The sequence below is a fragment of the Catharus ustulatus genome, chromosome 5 (assembly GCF_009819885.2).
Source record: "Catharus ustulatus isolate bCatUst1 chromosome 5, bCatUst1.pri.v2, whole genome shotgun sequence".
NCBI classification, from domain to species: domain Eukaryota; kingdom Metazoa; phylum Chordata; class Aves; order Passeriformes; family Turdidae; genus Catharus; species Catharus ustulatus.
In genome coordinates this window covers 27,514,794-27,532,176 of record NC_046225.1, presented here as the reverse complement: position 1 = coordinate 27,532,176, position 17,383 = coordinate 27,514,794, and the positions used below count along the sequence as shown (strand labels likewise).

The window sequence follows — 17,383 nt, the reverse complement described above, 5'->3', positions numbered from 1 at the left end:
CCGTCCCTGCTCACCCTCGCTGCCGGGGCTGGCCCTCAGGCTCCGGAGCGCGGCACACAGCAGCAGCGGCAGGAGGCACGTCCGACCGGGAGCCGGTGCCCCGGCGCGGCCGGCGCAGCCGCCCCAGCCGCTGGTGGCCCGCGGCCCCATCCTGCCGCCGCTCAGCGCATGGGGCGGCGGCTCACCCCCAGCGCTGCCCGCTCGGGTCGGCTCAGGACGGGACGAGGTGGGCTGGCAGCGCGGACAGACTCCCTCCCCGCCGCCCCCGTCCAGCATTCAACGCGACTGGGGAAGCAGGGGGCGGGGATGGGGAGGTGGCCCCGCGCCGCCGCGGAGACGCCCCCGACAGGGCGGACCTACCGCCGTCGCCACCGCGTGCGAGGGACGGCGAAGCCCGCGCCTTCCGGAGCCCGGGGAGCAGCGGGCAGCGAACCGCAAGTGTCCCTCCTGGGGGAAATCCCTCGCAGACCCGCGATGCCCGTGCGAGGGAGCGGGCGGCAGCGCTGTCCCTGCGAGGCGCCGCTCAAGCCCGCTCACGAGGGACGGGGAACACCAGATCTCCCCGCAGCAGCCACGGGTCACGATGCCAAAACCTACACACGCACACCTCAGCCCAGAGCCGGGGAAGCCGCGATCTCACAAGGCTGGCAAGTCTGAGAGTAAGCTCACCCCTGGCCGGGTAAGCAAAAATGCCACAAACTCCGTAATGGAGCCGATAGAAAGATAAGTGTCAGGTGTATTTTACCCCAAGCCACCACCAGAGCACAGCTTTGAATCTAGCACAGCTAGTCGTAGAGAATCACAGATTATGCTGAACTGGAAGACACCCGAAAGGATAATTAAGTCCAACTCCTAGCCCTTCACAGGACCATTCCCAAGAATCACACTTGTACACTGAGATGTTTTTACCTCTCAGAACCCTAGTTATCACCCTGGCCATCTCCCTTAAAAAAAAAAAAAAAAAATTAGAAAAAAATCTCAAGAAGATTTATTCACTCATATTGGTTTAACCCATATTGCTTGAGAGAAGTTCTTCCAGATGAACCAATAAAGACCAAACTCAGCCTTGCAGGTGCATAAGCAGCCAAGTCGAGGTTAACCAGAGCCCTGCTCACCTCATGCTGCCCCTCCATTTCACTCCTGTTGATTTATATTATAAAAAGGTTAACTAAAGGTTGGGCACCTGCAAAAAGCTCTCTCTGTCTCCAAGATACAATGTTCAGGACTATGGTCTCAAGCAAATGGCAATTAAAACATACAATTCCCAGTATTGCCAGTTTGAAGAGGACAAGTAGTTTTCAACTGGGAAACTTCAGATAATCTAGGTCTCTACACTGACATTACTCATCTTTTATTCCTTATTAGCTAGAAATTGTGTTTCTTTGTGTCCTTAATTAAACCTCTTACACCTTATATACACCTTATATACACCGTATATACACCTCTGCTACTTCCATAAACATTGTCCTAAGCTGTTCACCAATATTATTTTCATAAATGTTGGCTCTTATTGCAAGAGGATTTTCTACCTCAAGCTAGTCAACATTTTTGCTGCCACCAGGAGGACAAGGCGAGGACTTCTTTTACATGAAGTACAACAGTAGAGTCACCAGCCAGGTGTAAAGTGTGGCATTCATCTCTTCATAGCACTGCCTCAAATCTTCACTATTTGAATACCCTCCTAGTCCAAAGTTCAAAGGAGGTTTGTTATCACACCGCCTCTCTAAATGGCACATGACTGGATCCTCAGCTGGAATGAATCACAGCTGAGAATGTCTGACCACAGACCTGCACCAGATAAAGGAGGGGAGCAGGGCCATGGGGTATAGTAATTTCTAGGGATTTGCCATCTGTAAAAACAATGGTAAGTTTTGCCATCTAGAAATCAGGGCAATGCAGGAAATCAGAAACAGAACAGTAAAAAGGATAAAATGGCAAACAAGTAAAATGGTAAGCTGGATGGGCACCTTTGCTGGCCAAGGGGTAAGTCTTCTGTAGCTAGACAAGTATCTTAACATAATCTCATGTCAAATTGCTGTGTGCTCCCGATTTTCAATGCTATTTGACAGTCACTAACTGCTGTTTGGACTGCCAGGATTATAATTTAGAGGCATTTCAGATGATATGTTAATGACATCTTAACTTTCTAGGAAACACTGAGATTATCTTTGTATGATTCATAAAATATGTAAGAATAGCCACCATGATCTAGATTTCATTCTAGCTACCTCTTTTTCTTCCTACAGGAAGCAACCTCCTGGTCCACGACAATTGTTTTGTTCCCCACCCTGGCTGTGGCACAGCAAGTGTATCCCATCTCATCTCACTGGACAGTACTCATCATTGAGTACTGATAAAAAGGAAATGCTGCCTTATAAAGGGGGTATTACCTTGTTCCCAAATGCAGGGTATTGCAATTTTATGCACCTTATAATGAATCCGACCTGCTGGGGTCTCAATCTTCTAAAACTCTCCTCGTGGTTTTGCCACCAGTCTTGTTAGCAATCTGTAGCAGGCAACTCCCCCGGGATTTTGCCTCATCAGTGCACCCAGCAGGCTCTTAGAGAACAGAAATTCTAGAAAGTGCTGCAGCATCTCATGTAGCCTTGATGGGTAATCAGAGAGAAGTTGGACAATATGATGGGATCCCTTCCTATTTCCTATCAATTTGCTTTGAGCAAATTCACTGTAGAAATCACAAGGGGTTGGTCACCTTCCAAACTTTTCAGGAACCTAAATCATCTCAGAATCATGCAATTTCTCCCCATATCCAGCCTATATTTTGTCTTAGTTTCAAATATTTCTGCATCTCATTTACTTTTTCCTGCCCATTACATTTGTGTCTTTCATCTATGCAAACAGCATTTCCTCTTAATCATCACTCAGTTAAGATCTATATTTCATCCTTTATATCTGTTTCTCATGAGTCATTCCTGTAATATGATAGTAATGCTGTTATACTACAAAGTCCATCCAGTTTTCCCAACATCTCCATCATAACATTTTGCTCAGAAGTGTAATCATACTAGTGCTATAATAAACAGCTGTCTCTAAAAGGCTTTTGAATATAGTGTCTAAAACTGAAATGACAGCTTTGCCCTGTGTAACTTGCCACTTCATATCTAATTTGCTGTCAGCTATTACATGTGTTTTAAACTATTTATTAAGCCAGACATCTTTGGAGTTAATGCATTTCTGATTATTTCACTTAGGTATGCAAAAGTTCATTTTTCAAAGTTTAATTTCTCTCTTATGTAGGTAGTTCCCTGTATATAATTTCTGTGTTCTGACTGGCTTCTAATTCTGCATTGCCAATTCATTTCATTAGCGTACTGTTTATCCTATCATCAACACGATACACTTGAAAAATAAATGAGTCTATCCTTCAGATTATTTCAGCAACCAAAAACTGCCAGCCTAATCTATTCCGTATATCATTAGCCTTTACTGAAGTGTAAGGGCAAAATACTTATTGCATCTCCATATTCAACAGGGCCTTATCTCACAAAATATTCAATTTCATTCTTTAAATTTAAGTGTAAACAGTCCCACTAAGCCAACGTCTTCATTGCAATAATGGAATACAAGACCCTCTGTAATGTGGCAAACTGTTTAATTAGTTAGGCATATAAGCACTTCCATTTTCCTTTAAAAAGTTCTTTCAAGAGTCAGAAAAGATGACATCTTTAAGGAATACCCTAATGAAATCTAGTAATTTTTTTGTTTTTCTCCACAAGCCCTTTGAAACAGAAGAATTATCTTCTGTTCAAAAACTAGATGCATATTAAAAGGAAAAGCAATCCAGGAGCAGCTAAGCAGCTTTGCATAGTAGTTATGCTGTTGGATTAGTACCATGATTGCAATTACAGTTCGAGCACAAAATGGCTGGTTTTCAACACACACCACAGCAGCCTTTTCAGGCTGCAGAAAGCAACAGTCAGAGCCCCAGTGGACAGCAGACAAATCAGTGCCAGGAGCCAGCAGGGACAGGAATGTTACAGAGCCAGTGCAGGTGGGCCACCGCTTGGTCAGAGGAAGTATGTCCGTGACTGTGCCCCTTGGGCTGCTGAAATCTTCACACTGCAGTGCAGAGAAAGATGTTCACCCACGAACTGCTAATTTGCATGAAGAAGAATGAGTAAGTGGTAAATAAAGCATTGCCTGTGCAAGTTCACAACCCAGTCACTTGTATGGTCTTAGAACCAATTTATCTTTTGCCACCCCCACAAGACACAGGAGCTATTGGCAACTGCACTAATGAAAATCTGCTCACCTCATTTACAGCCTGAAATTAGATCCAAACCCATGAAAATACATGGGGAAAACGTGAATATTTGTTTCAATCAGAAAAGACTTGGAAAAAGCATGACATTTCAGACAGCATTTTCTTTTGGAGTACTTCATTACCAGCCCTCAGTCCTGATAAGAGTCCTTCCAAAAGCCCATGACCTGTCAGCACACTCTCCTCTTTACAATTGCTGTGTCACTGCTTCCCTCTCACTGCCTTACAGTGACCCCCATGGAGCCAGATCCCAGGCTTTAGCAGAACACTGCAGGCAGAGGAATGTTCCCTGTCTTGGAGGGGACAGTGTATATCACTTTACATACCAATTTGGATTAGATTGATCAGCAAAATAGTCCAGATACGGAAATACACACTTGTGAGCACCAAGAGGAGCAGACACAGCTGGCACTACTTGCAGCCCACTTGCAACTTAGCAAGTATCGTGGTGTTTCTTTGCATCATACCAGAGGAGAGCATTAAAGGGAACAAATGAAATGGCTTTTCAGAGATTTATGGATATTTTCTAATGCAGAAAGTGGAGCACAGAAGAAAGTGCAAAGGCTAATTTGATTACACTGTTGTATAAATTTAATAATAGACTTGCTTCCACATTTCTCATCATAACCTATTTACATGCATCCACTAACTGTAGTAGCTCTGCACCTCAAACTCATGAGCCAGTCTTCCCAACCCACCCCTGTGAGGAAGACGAACATTACTTCTTCTGCATAGACAGACAGAAAGAAAGGAGATGTTAAAGATTCAGATAAACATTAGTTCTCTAGATGTGCAACATTGTTCTCCAAATACTAATGAAATTATCTTATTCTTCTATCAGAATAAGAATCAGCAGATATTAAAAGGAGCTGGCTTATCTCCTCAGAACATTGAGTCATGAGCTGTAGCAGACACTGCACAAGCTTGTGCCAGTGACTTGGGTGCTTTCACAAGTACCAAAGTGCTCTTTGGAAGTCTAGCCCTTGAGTAAATTGCTCAAGGTCACACAGAAAGTGTGTGGCAGACCTGAATCAAGCTGAAAAGCTATTAGAGTATCCATTTGCTTTTCATTCTCACTTCTTCTTCTCCAGAATGTCATTTTTGATCAGGATCTATGCTATCAAATGCAGATATTACTGTAGGGTTCACATTCAACACTTCACTCATTAAATGCGCATTCTTTCAAAGTACAAATGCAATAGCAGATATAATGATGAAATATCATTTAATAGTGAAATTCATTAATCTCCTGCATACAGTACTGTCCAGAACTCAGTTCCTTTCTGAACTGTGTTTCGTAAGGTCAATAATGCCTTCCTTAATTTCTAAGAGCAGGCTGGATGGCTACCCTGAATTTCTTTGATTATAAGCAGACTAGTTTCATTAGCTTGAGCTACTGCCCTGCATTCCACATTGAGGCCAACTATGTCTATTTTCCTCATTTGAAGAAAGCGAATCCTTTTCATCTCACCTTGCTCCTCCTGACTTTTTTATTTTAATCTAACCCTAATGATTTCTTAAATAAATCACATCATTGTCCATCACATCATATCTCAAATACTTGCAAATGCTTAGCAATTTCAGCTGCCAACATACTAATCTACGTTCTTCGGAGATGCCATCTGAATCACAGCTATCATCTTTGAATCCTTTCCATCAGTTAATTGCAACTGTTTGTGAAATGCAGGGACATATTCATTCCTCCCCTTCCTTTGCAGTACTCAAGTTGTGCCTTTAAGTAAGTCTTCCATTCCAAACTCAGAAACACTTCATTTGCAAAACTCTACTCAGAGAACTACTTCAGTAAATATAAATAATTTTCTGGTGCTCTGTTAAGAATTTTTTAAACAACAGAATGATAAAGTAGGATCAATACCACCTTTCTGGGACAGACTGTTTCATGTTACAAATTTCGACACAAATACTGCACAGTGGCATACCAGGTGTTTCCTACTGTCACTCTTAGCTTTCAGTGTTTCTTACTTTATCTCACCCAAGAATCACAAACAAAATACTACTGAAAAGAGCTTACCTGTGTTAGATTTTTAAAAATTGAAAGAAAAGGAAAGAAACCCAGTTGTCAACTTTTAGACATGAACTTCCCGAATTGAGGGTTTACCTACTGTAAAGGACCAACTCTTCCTGACAGTCTTCTGCTCATTATGAGATAAAGTGTCCACACCAGAAGACCTGGTGCAATTAGGTGGTATTGCAATCAATCTGTAAGACTCAGGTGCATTGGTATAAGTTTGGTTACAACAGAGACCCCTGCATGATACCAAGGAAGCTATTTCTCAGCTGGGAATAACCCTTTTCGCAACACTCAGTGATATGGTCTCAAGATGCAGATAATGCCCTGTTTAAAGACATGCTTTAAAGGGTCAGCATTAGACCTGAAGTGAAACTGAAAGGGATCATCATCCAGCCTGGCTCTTGTACCATGACTGTTCCAGTAGCATTTTTTCATTAATGTTTGTCATCAATGTGGTTTAACAAGCCAGGCACTGATCTCATTTCTCTGATGACCAGTGGCAGGACATGAGGGAATGGCATGAAGTTGTGTCAGGGGAGATTTAGGTTATATGTTAAGAAAAAGTTCTTCACCCAGAGGGTGGTTGGGCACTGGAACATCTCCCTAGAGATGTGGTTACAGCACCAAGTCTAGACAACTCTGTCAGACATATGGTTTGATTCCTGGGATTGTCCTGTGCAGGGTGTTACAGAAAATTTCCTGTCTGACTATTCATGGGACTCTGACAGTGACATTTCTACTACCAGAAATTTTAAGTGCTGGGACCTTTCATGGTATATTGCTCCAGTGACCCAACAGGTGCTCCACTTGACTCCCTGCACACTCCACTCACACGCTGTCAGACCAGGTTTCCTTACTGACTTCGTCCCAGGTTTCCTATAGCAGTCTCAGAATGGTTTCCATAAAGCCATTTACTCATGGCACAGTAACATAGAAACGCCTGAAGCTGGAGCCTTCGGGACGGACCCCAAACAGTGAAACCCCTGGGCCTTTATACTTTCACAGTCTCTGCTCTTCCTCCTCAGACACGATGAGCTCCTGCTGTGTCTCTGAGTGTCTGGTCATCTGTCTGAGCCGCAGGTCCCTGTGCCCTTTGTTATGCAAAGGATTGGCACCAGCTCAGGACCTCTTGCCTGAGGCTTCTGCCCACCCTGAGCTCAATCTGCAGCTGGCACTGCAGACAAAACAAGCTTCCTGGACCAAAAGTATAATAAGGACCAGGAACTGGAACTTGAATTCCAGCTCAGGATATTCTATGATTCTAAGCAGTATCCTGATAAGCCAAATCCAATACTTGCTATTGCCAGTGTGCCTCAATTCACCTCCCTGTTCTTCTGAGTACACTCTGCCACACACCCTTTGCCTCCTCTTTCGAGCATGACTGCCTTTCAGGATAACCATTGTCCATATCTACTAGTCACCCAGCTCCTCATAGAAGCCAGCCCTTCTCATGACCTCTGCTATCCCTTGCTAGATCCAATTCCAGTAGGATATTGGCTTTTCTCACATCATCTACATGCTCAGTCAGTGTATTCCTCACAGATTTCACTGAGGTATTACTGGACAGTACTGAGGTATAAATACAGCTTATTAATGGCAGCTTATTTCTTGTTATTTCTCTTTTATAGCCAATTCTTCTCCTTGCCCTCTAAACATTAGTCCCCTTTCTGTCTCTTGTGAGATCGGGCTGTAGCACCTTTGCTCAATCTCCACCCAGTTCACCCTGCGTGTGCTATCCCAGACACTTCTGGCTGCTTCCATTTTCTGCCTTTAATTCTGTCCTCAGCTAAACAGAAGAGTAGGTGGTTACAATTTCAATCAATCAGGAGGTGAAGGAGATGGGACACATGCACAGCAAGCCGAGAAAGGAGTGGCAATCAGATTACAGCTATAGCCTAGAGCACAATACTTCGTAATGTGAATTTATAATGGATCTCCAGTCTAGGGCACATAATAGACATTTAACTCAGAGTGCCATAGTCACCCAAAGGCATTTACTTCAGGAAATACTGAGCCTGGTATAAACATTTAAACTTTAATAAAACAATTACAGATGCACTGATTGCATAACTCCCTTAGAAAGTGAAATCTTTAGACATAGGAAAGTGAGCAGAAGACAGTATCAGGCCATTTACCTAAAGATTTACTAAGAACTCACCCTTAGTTAGGCCAACGCCTTATCCATATCCAAGAACTACTCACTGAGCAAAAGCCGTCTCAAAGTGTATCCCATCTCAGACACACATTGTCCTTTGAAGGATCAGTGTATTTAAAGAAGTTAAATCAAGAACCAGTATATTCACTTCCATTTTGTATTCACAATATCCAGACCCTTTACAATTCTCAATATAACATTAAATTAGAAAATAAACATTATGTCTTTGGGGGCTTCTTGATGTTTCTGCTCAGAAACACTTTGACAATAACAAACAAGTTCTGTTCAAGTATAACAAGTTTGCTTGTCTTATTTCAAGTTACAAACATGACTCTGTTCACAGAATAGAAAGATAAATAATCATTTACAGGAAAGAGAAGAGTCCAGTCAGGAAGAGATGCTAAGCTACCTCTCTGTCTTGTTAAGCTAACTAGTTGACTCTTTACATTTCATATTTCTGAAACAATTCAAATAGAATTATTCCAAACAAAAATTTTAATACTAAGTATACAGTAATTTCACGACCATAAGGCGCACCGGACTATAAGGCGCACCCCCCAGGAGCCAGCACATTTCGCAACTTTGTAGATCAGATAAGGCGCACCGGACTATAAGGCGCACTTTTTTTTTGCAGCGAGGCTCTGCCCCCAGCTCCCCCAGCGCGCTTGCTGGCCAAGGCCCTGCCTCAACCCGGCAGCCATTGGACCCCGGGCCTGCCTGTACCCGGCAGGGCCGGACTATGCCCGCCGCCGCTCCGTGCAGCATCCCCAGGGCCCCGCTGTTCCGGGAGTTCCCTGGCGCTCCGGGTGTCACGTGCTCCCCGGCGCACTGGGAACCCCGCACTGCCGGTGCACTCCGGGAGTCCCCTGGCGCTCCGGGTGACCCAATGCCGGCAGGCTTGCCCCGTGCCGCCGCTGCCCCGATGCCGGCTGCTTGCCCCCTGCCCGCGCTGCAGCCACTCCGATTCCGGCGGCTTTCCCCCTTCCCGTGTGGCAGCCAATCCGATTCCGGTGGCTTTCGCCCCCCCCTGACACGGCGGCCGCTGTGATTCCGGCGGCTTTCCCCATCCCCATGCGGGGGGGCGCCCTGATGCTGGCAGGGCCGCCCCGCGCGGGGGACGCCCCGATGCCAGCGGGCCCGCCCCGCGTGGGGGCCGTCCCGATGCCGGCGGGCTCACACTTCCGGGGTGGCAAATGTCGCAACTTTGTAGATCGGATAAGGCGCACCGGACTATAAACTCTTGGTTTTGGGGGAAAATTTTAGTCAAAAGGGTGCACCTTATAGTCATGAAATTACTGTACTTTTTCTGTGCTCTGAGGGAAGCATCAAACCAATAGCCCCTCCTTTCTGGTCAAGTCCCCCTAACCAAATGAAAATTATACAGAAAATAGGATCATCTCAGAACTACAGGGATTTGCACCAGTCATCCCCTGGCCAGCACAAATGCTGAGCATGCACTAAAATTCTGTGCATCATGTAGTAGCTAAACCTCTGTTCTCTTCTGGTTTGTTTCTGGTGGATATTGCATATTAATTTCCTCCATACCAGGCTTTCCCCATTTCCTTTACAGCAAACTTCATCCCACTAACTCTTTTCACAACCACCACCCCAAGGAACTGGGCACCTCTGCATCAGGCACCTACTCTGTGTCTGAGCTAGCCCCCAATCCAGAAGGTGGGAGCACATTCACATCGTGCCACATTCACAGAGAATAGGCTGCTGCAGGTATGCCCACACCTCCAGGAGAATGGAACAGTCTTCATTTATTTTTAGATTAGTAGCTACTTTTTCATTGTTTGGGTTTTACCACTCCACAAACCCTGGAGGAAGAAAAACACACTGAATGGAACAGGAGAGCTATACCAGCCATAAGATCTCACTTAGGTGTGGATGATACAATTTCTCCAAAGCCATCTTCCCCTGGCCCCTGAAACTTGCTATAATAGATAAGGTTTCCTAGATACCAAGGCTGAGCCAAATTCCTTGAGAATTTGGTCACATTCTAACACTTTGGAAGATAATTGGTTAGAAATTAGTTTGTGTAATTGGTCAGTTTACCTTTGGAACTTCTCATTTAGATTGGATGCTGTTCTTTGTATAAACTGTTTATTGGCTGTAGTTTGAATCTTCCTTGAAACTATAAATATGACTGTCTCCCCTTTGTCTCCGGGGATACCTGCTCGACAACCCTTTGCATGAAATAAAGATTCTTGTGGTATGCATCAAGTAAGGCCTCCGCTGGCTAATGTAAGCTCCTGAGAGATGGCTGATCGATATTAACACTCTCAGGTCCTAGTAAAACAACTACCAGAGACAAAAAGAACTACTTAACCTGAGAGAAAAGACTCCTACTTCCTTGGCTGCATTTATACATCAGTACAGCTCTCTCCATTCTGCAACTGACCTTTTTCCTATGATGGATTTAAGACCTAACATGAACTTCTAAACCCAAAAGCCCTCAACACCTCCAAAAACAGATTAAATGCTGATTCCTTAATTTCTTTCTCTAGCATCTCTATCTGAATAATTTCTTAGTGCTCTGCTGGAAAAAAGCTAATTGTTGTAAGCACAAAAAAAAAAATATCCAAGACATTCAAAGGAACTGTGTTTATACTAGAAAAACAGTGTAAGATGTCTGAGGTCACTTAACATGGTACTACGTCATAACATACTGTATTGCATACAACTATCAACTATTCAGCTTTTACCTAGGTCTATTCTTTGTCCCGAGACCAGAGCAAGATGGATTTTCTGCAGTATTGTTACTGATTTGTCTTGGTCTTAGAATACACATTGCTATAACTAGATAGCTTGATGATCTATTGGCAAACTGCAGGTCATAGTTATCTTTTATTGTTCCCATTGAGATCAAAGGCTTGTCTCTATGTATATATCCAGCTCCTTGCACAAGAGTCCCTGCTTCCACTGGGATCTGTTCTCTCCTGATACTCATATCTGACTAGATTATAGCTGTGTTTCACAAGATCAATCTTAGTTTAATTGCATTCAGCTAGCAATTCAGTCATGTCAAGTTTTATTCACAAAAAGCTTCATCTTCCATTCAGTATAGAAATGATAGCTATCATATTTCCTAACCTCATATTAGGAAAGCATGTGCTTGCTTACATGCTGAGCAGGGCTAGATTCTAAGTGGAGGTTTTGAAGCCATTTAGAAAACATTGTCCTTGAATTGACTCAAGAAGTCCATTTCTAGAAACTCTGTCCCGGGGAAAGTCTTATTCAACTCCTGTTTCCCACTACAGCCTTTTAGAAGAAAGCGATATCACTTCCTCCCCAGCTCCATGCAAGCACTAAGGGCAATATGCAGCAGAACTGATGCTGTGGCAGGAGTGTGTTTACATGAAGATGCTGACAGCAGATGCTAGCTTGTAAAATTAGCCAATAAAAATACCAGTATCACTGTTTACAACTACTCTTAGCAAGACAGACTGCCAGCAAACTGGAAAGCACATTGCAAAGGCATACCAGGTTAAAGTTGCAGAATGTGGAAAAAACGCATCATTTTTAGGCTAGCTGAAGTGTGATTTTTACTCAAGTACAATGGAGTCCACCATGAGCTGCCAAACAGTTTCAGTCTTTCTCCATTTTGCATTTAAAAACGTCCTATTTAGTGTTAAAATGTCAAAGAACCAGAAATACTGTAAATAGAATTGCATGTGTATCACTAGCTATTAAAAGCTTTTTATGTTCTATTGATGCCTTTTCCTGCTCTTAAAAATTAAGAGCCAGAGGCAGTTAAGGGATAAGGGTTTTTTTTCTTGGTGTTTTAATAAAGTGTACTGTTTATGGTGCACTGTTTCGCCAAGGTGGGATGCACCGAAATGCACCCCTATGATAGATCACGTGTGCAGTTTACAGACCTTACAAATTAGCATATCTAACAAGGATTCCCCAATGAGAGTCTTGAATCAATAGTGTGATATCCTCCCATCCTGAGGAATTCCTCCCTGGATGGGCCAAATCTCTAGTTTACAGGATATGTTCTAGAGAGGACCTTGGTTTCTCAAGATAACCTAGGGCTTTCCGACTTCCAACTGTGAGGCCTTTAGGGTGTTTGTCTCCTGGACTAACAAAATACTAGGGCTATGCTACATTACCAGACTTAAGAAATTACAAGTATGCATGCTGGGAGTACTGAGGATACATAAAAGGTATACAAAAGGTATATAAAAGAAAAAGCAAAAAATTGTCTTGGCATCACTATGACTCTGGTCAAACCTGAAATTTAGTGACATGTGCACTTCAAACATTATAGACCAGGAAGCTGTTACTTGAACTAAAACCTCCTCTAGTCCTCTTTGCAATTACAAGTACAATAAAAAAAAAAGTCCTGATTTTTTTACAAAAGTGTTGTCTGCTTCTTACCCATGTAGATCTGCAGATAGTAAGACTGATCCTTCCAGAATGTTAAAATAGTACTAAAATTTTTCACCAGTTAATTATCATTAATTCGTCAGAGTTGTTTAAAATACCATTAAGGCTAGAATCTAGACTAAAATAAAGATACTCAAGAAAATTATTAAAATTTAGTTTTTAAAAATAAAACAGATAACACCAAGTTTTAGAACATTTTTTTTTTCTGTCCATGGAGTTCCATACATTGGAAAATATCAACCTCCGTTAAAATTTCAATTAATACATTCTGTAATACTTTTAATTACAAAACTAGAATTATAAAAGGAAATATAAAAATAACTGACATATTTCAGAGAGTAAGTTTGAGAACAAGTTTTGACAGCTTTTATTTTCATTTTAAACAAACACTCAATGCTCTAAAAAAAAATTAACTTTATGAATGTTTAATAAGCTATTAATGACTTCTGTAAGCCTGTTGGAGGTATAAGTAAGAAGTTTAAAAAAAAAGGTAAGTAAAATTACTAAAAGAATTAAACATATTATATATAAACCATAATTAAAATCAGCTTCTTTTCCTCTGTAATAAAAAGCTGATACCTTTGGGATGCATCTGAAACAACTAGATGAACCATATGCCTGCAATGCCTTTTCTACAATAGTGTACAGCTTCAGTCTTCTGCTTTATGGACTAATTAAATGAAATGAAAGGAATCAAGGTGCTGAAATCCTGTTGTCAACAGAATTCAAAGACTTGAATTTAAACCAGCACTTCCTTCCATACACTGAAAAAGCTAACAAATACAACCTGCCCCAAAATAAATTAAAAAATAGCAACAAATCACATTCTATTTTACTATTCTCTTGCAAAGAATAAACAAGAGCCTCCAAGATGCACCCAAGCAATAAACAATAGATGGTATCTTGTTTATTTTATGGTTTTAGGCAGTAGGGAGACCTTTACAAGAGGTTTGTGGCTGGTGGCAGTGATGTTAATAAGCTGTCCTAGGTACAATGTAAAGATATGCCCGGGGTATGTATTCTAGTACCATCTGCTGAAACCAGGTGAGGCAGTGATTCTTATCTCTGTGGCAGATATCCTCTGCTAGTGGGCCATCTGTTAAAAACCGGATGGGGCAATGTTCTCTACCTTTCCCATGACCCATCTTTCTTCCAGGAGGATATCTTCTGTTAATGGGCCATTGAGTCCCACTGCATGACTGATAAAATTACATCATCCCATTGTGACATGCTCCACCCAGGGAGAGGAGCCAAACATTTCCTACCTAGATAAAAACTGAGATTTGGAACACCAAAACAGCCCTTACCCACTGGTTTCCAGAGGACAAGAGCTACCAGACCTTTCTACAGGATCACTACTTCAACAAGACCACTTCATCTGGACTGCTACCACCACCCTAACTAGCGGAGTGTCAGGTTGTATTCTGACTCTGTCAGTAGTTTTTCTTTTGTACTATTGCATGTATTTTTTTCATCTTTTTTTCCTATTAAATTGTATTTCTAACAGCTGTGTACGTGAGCTCTGATACTAGAGGATGTTAAAACATAAAGTAGTGATTAAGGATTCTCAGTTTTGGGAGCTGAAAAAACCTTTTTTCATATTCTAGTAAGTAGGGATATTTTTTCTCTATTCAGGTGTCTTGGGTTGCAATGCAAGATGTAACCAGAAGTATGTATTCTATCACCATCTGTTAAAACCAGGTGGAGCAGTGTTCCTTATCTCTTCCATGACCTATCCTCTCATAACTCTGGGGGGGGGAATCCTCTGTTGATGGACCAGCTGTTAAAATCAGGTGGGGAAGATTTCTTTATCTCTTCCATGACCCATCCTTCCTCCAGGGAGATACCTTCTGTTAATGGGCCATTGAGTCTCACTGCATGACTAATAAAATTACATCATCCCACTGTGTGACACTCCACCCAGGGGGAGGAGCCAAGCATTTCCTACCTAGATAGAATCCGAGATTTGGAACACCAAGGCAGCCTTTTTCCTCTGGATTCCCAGAGGAAGACTAGGTCCATCTTCCTCACCACTGGACCTTCAGTGGAAAAACTACACCATTCTCTAGGATCACTACAGAACCACATCTGTCAGTCCAGGAGGACTGTAGCTACCATTTAATCAGACTGCTACCAACACCCTGACTGACAGGGTGTCAGGTTGTATTCTGACACCAGTGTTTTGTTTTTTTTGTATTAATGTATTTTTATTTTAATTTTCCTAGTAAAGAACTGTTATCCCTATTCCCATATCTTTTCTTGAGAGCTCTCGAATTTCAAAATTATAATAATTTGTAGGGAGGGGGTTTACATCCTCCATTTCAAGAGAAGCTCCTGACTTCCTTAGCAGACATCTGTCATTCAAACCAAGACGGATTTTGGCGCCCAACATAAGGCACAAGAGAAAAAGGGTGAAAAAAGAAGTAACAGTTGTTGAGTAACCTAATTTTTTTGTGTACTGGATATAGAAACCTTGTTAAGCAGCACCATGTTGTCTAGCTTACCCTGGTTTGGGTGGCACATGGTCGTGGCTATATTTCTTCCATTTGCAGACCCTTATCTAAACATGGGCCCTATAACTAAGGCTACTATGTCTGTTATCCAGTTTTCTTTATGGGTTAATAAGGTGAGGAATTCATGGATTTTTAACTTCCTCTGGAAGGTGAGCACATGGATTCAGAGTTATCACACACCAACTGTATGTTTTGGGGTTACTTCAATAATGGTACCTACTGTGAGAAAATGATACTGGGAGGAATTTTCTCGCAACCTTTCACCCAGCTTTTTGGGTCTACATCACTAGTTTCCAAAGGGTTCAATTCTTCTCTAAATGGTAATAATATCATACAATGGTTGGTGTTGCTGATGTGCCTGTTCTATTTATCATTCAGAGATAAAGGAAGATTGATTTGGATAACCACCTTGATATCTACCTCAGGGAATAGGGATGCTGCTGAAGAGCCTGACACTGCCCTGGGGACCAGGCATGCTGCCACAGAACCTGACATTGCCCCAGAGAACAGGGATGCTGTCCCACCCCCTTACCCTGTCCCACAGCCCACCTCAGAAATGAACCACCTGGATTGGGTGGGGGCTCTGCTGAAGGTCATAGGCCAGATTCTGAAAGAGTACATCACCCCAGCTGGTGAGAAACCCTCCCTGTGCCTCGAAGTGGAAGAGTATGACAGTGCAGCAGTGGAACCCACAAACATTACAACCGTCCAGGTTCCAGTTTGAACCACAGGGGCAGGAACAAGCAGCAGCAGTCACCCCTGTGGAAACAAAGAAGTCTAAGGTGAAATCAGAGCATCCAGTTCTCATGATCTGCTAATACAGGTGGAAGTCGTGATGGTTTGTTTGATCTTGGAGTGCAAAAGACGCACAGCAAGGGACTTCAGTTTACTCACAGCAGTGGACTTTTATTGAGTGCTAACAACACAGTTATGTGATAGAGGGGAAAGAGGGAGAGAGAAAGAAAACAAAGTAAAGAGAGAGAGAAAGATGGGGTAGGGAATAGCTACCAACAGATGGGATGATGTCCTCATGGTCTTCTACCAATATACATGTCTTCCTTCCGTGGAGAGATCTCAAAGTTTCTCCAAAAAGTCACCTTTTACAGTCTTTTTCCAAAGTGAGTGGCATATGCCAAGGGGAAAGGAGATTTATGGACTATTGTGAGGAGACCTGTTGCTCTGAGAAGCAGGTGTAAATGTGCAGAACATGCCACTCCCAGCTAATGCCTGCTCAAAAGCAGTGTACCATGGTGGCACAGCAAGCACCTGCAAGCAATTACTTGGCAAGCATCTACCTTGACTAAGACAGAACTCCTGTCTAAAAGTGAGTGGGGTTCCCAGGGTCTTAGTCTCTGTTCTTGCAATGGTCATGAGGCAAATGAGGGAAACTTTGGACCGTCTCTTACGTTAATAAGGATAATAAATGAGGGCCCTCACAACCAGCAGGGGAACCAGAGGTTGAAGTAATCATCAAGTCCCTGTTGTATGAAAGTCTCTGTAATCTGCAAAAAGACATTGTATGATGGGGCCATGAGGCTTATACAACCTTGTTACTCTGGGTCTGGGACCTTATGGATACAGGTGTGCAACTGGATGGTTCTGAGGCAAGGAAGCCAGGGTTCCTTTCCCTCTGGGAGTGGCTTTTAATGAGTGTAACAGAGAGGTTTGTCCACAGAGAGAGGATGCAGGAGTATAGAATGTGCTGGAAGACCCTTGAGGAAGGGATCCAACAGCTGGGAGAAGTGGCAGTAGTGGAGGTACTCTTCGGGAGGGACGGACGGCATGACAATAAACCCTGACAAGGTCAGGTGCACAGGGCAGATGTTGTGGAATCTGGCAAACCTAGGACCATCTCAGTACACCCCCTTCATTGCGACAATTAATGCTGATAACAACCAAGAGACAGTGGGTTCTATTGTAAGCAGGCTTAGAAATTACAAGAGTATGATCAATGGCCCAATGCAGGCTCATGTCTCTGCTGTAATTAAGACCCTCCAAGAGGAGAT

The 17,383-nt window shown here is 42.9% G+C and overlaps 1 protein-coding gene across 19 annotated transcripts in view; it reads right to left on the bottom strand.

Annotated features, from left to right (window-relative positions):
- Window positions 1-306, bottom strand: part of EPHA5 (EPH receptor A5) — a 261,517-nt gene extending 261,211 nt beyond the window's left edge. For all 19 annotated transcript variants that reach the window (XM_033060576.1, XM_033060572.2, XM_033060570.2 and 16 more), the window contains exon 1: window positions 15-306. In XM_033060576.1, the coding sequence (XP_032916467.1) occupies window positions 15-276 (262 nt within the window). In that variant the 5' untranslated portion in view covers window positions 277-306. The remainder of the gene's footprint in view (window positions 1-14) is intronic.
- Window positions 307-17,383: the final 17,077 nt, after the last annotated feature.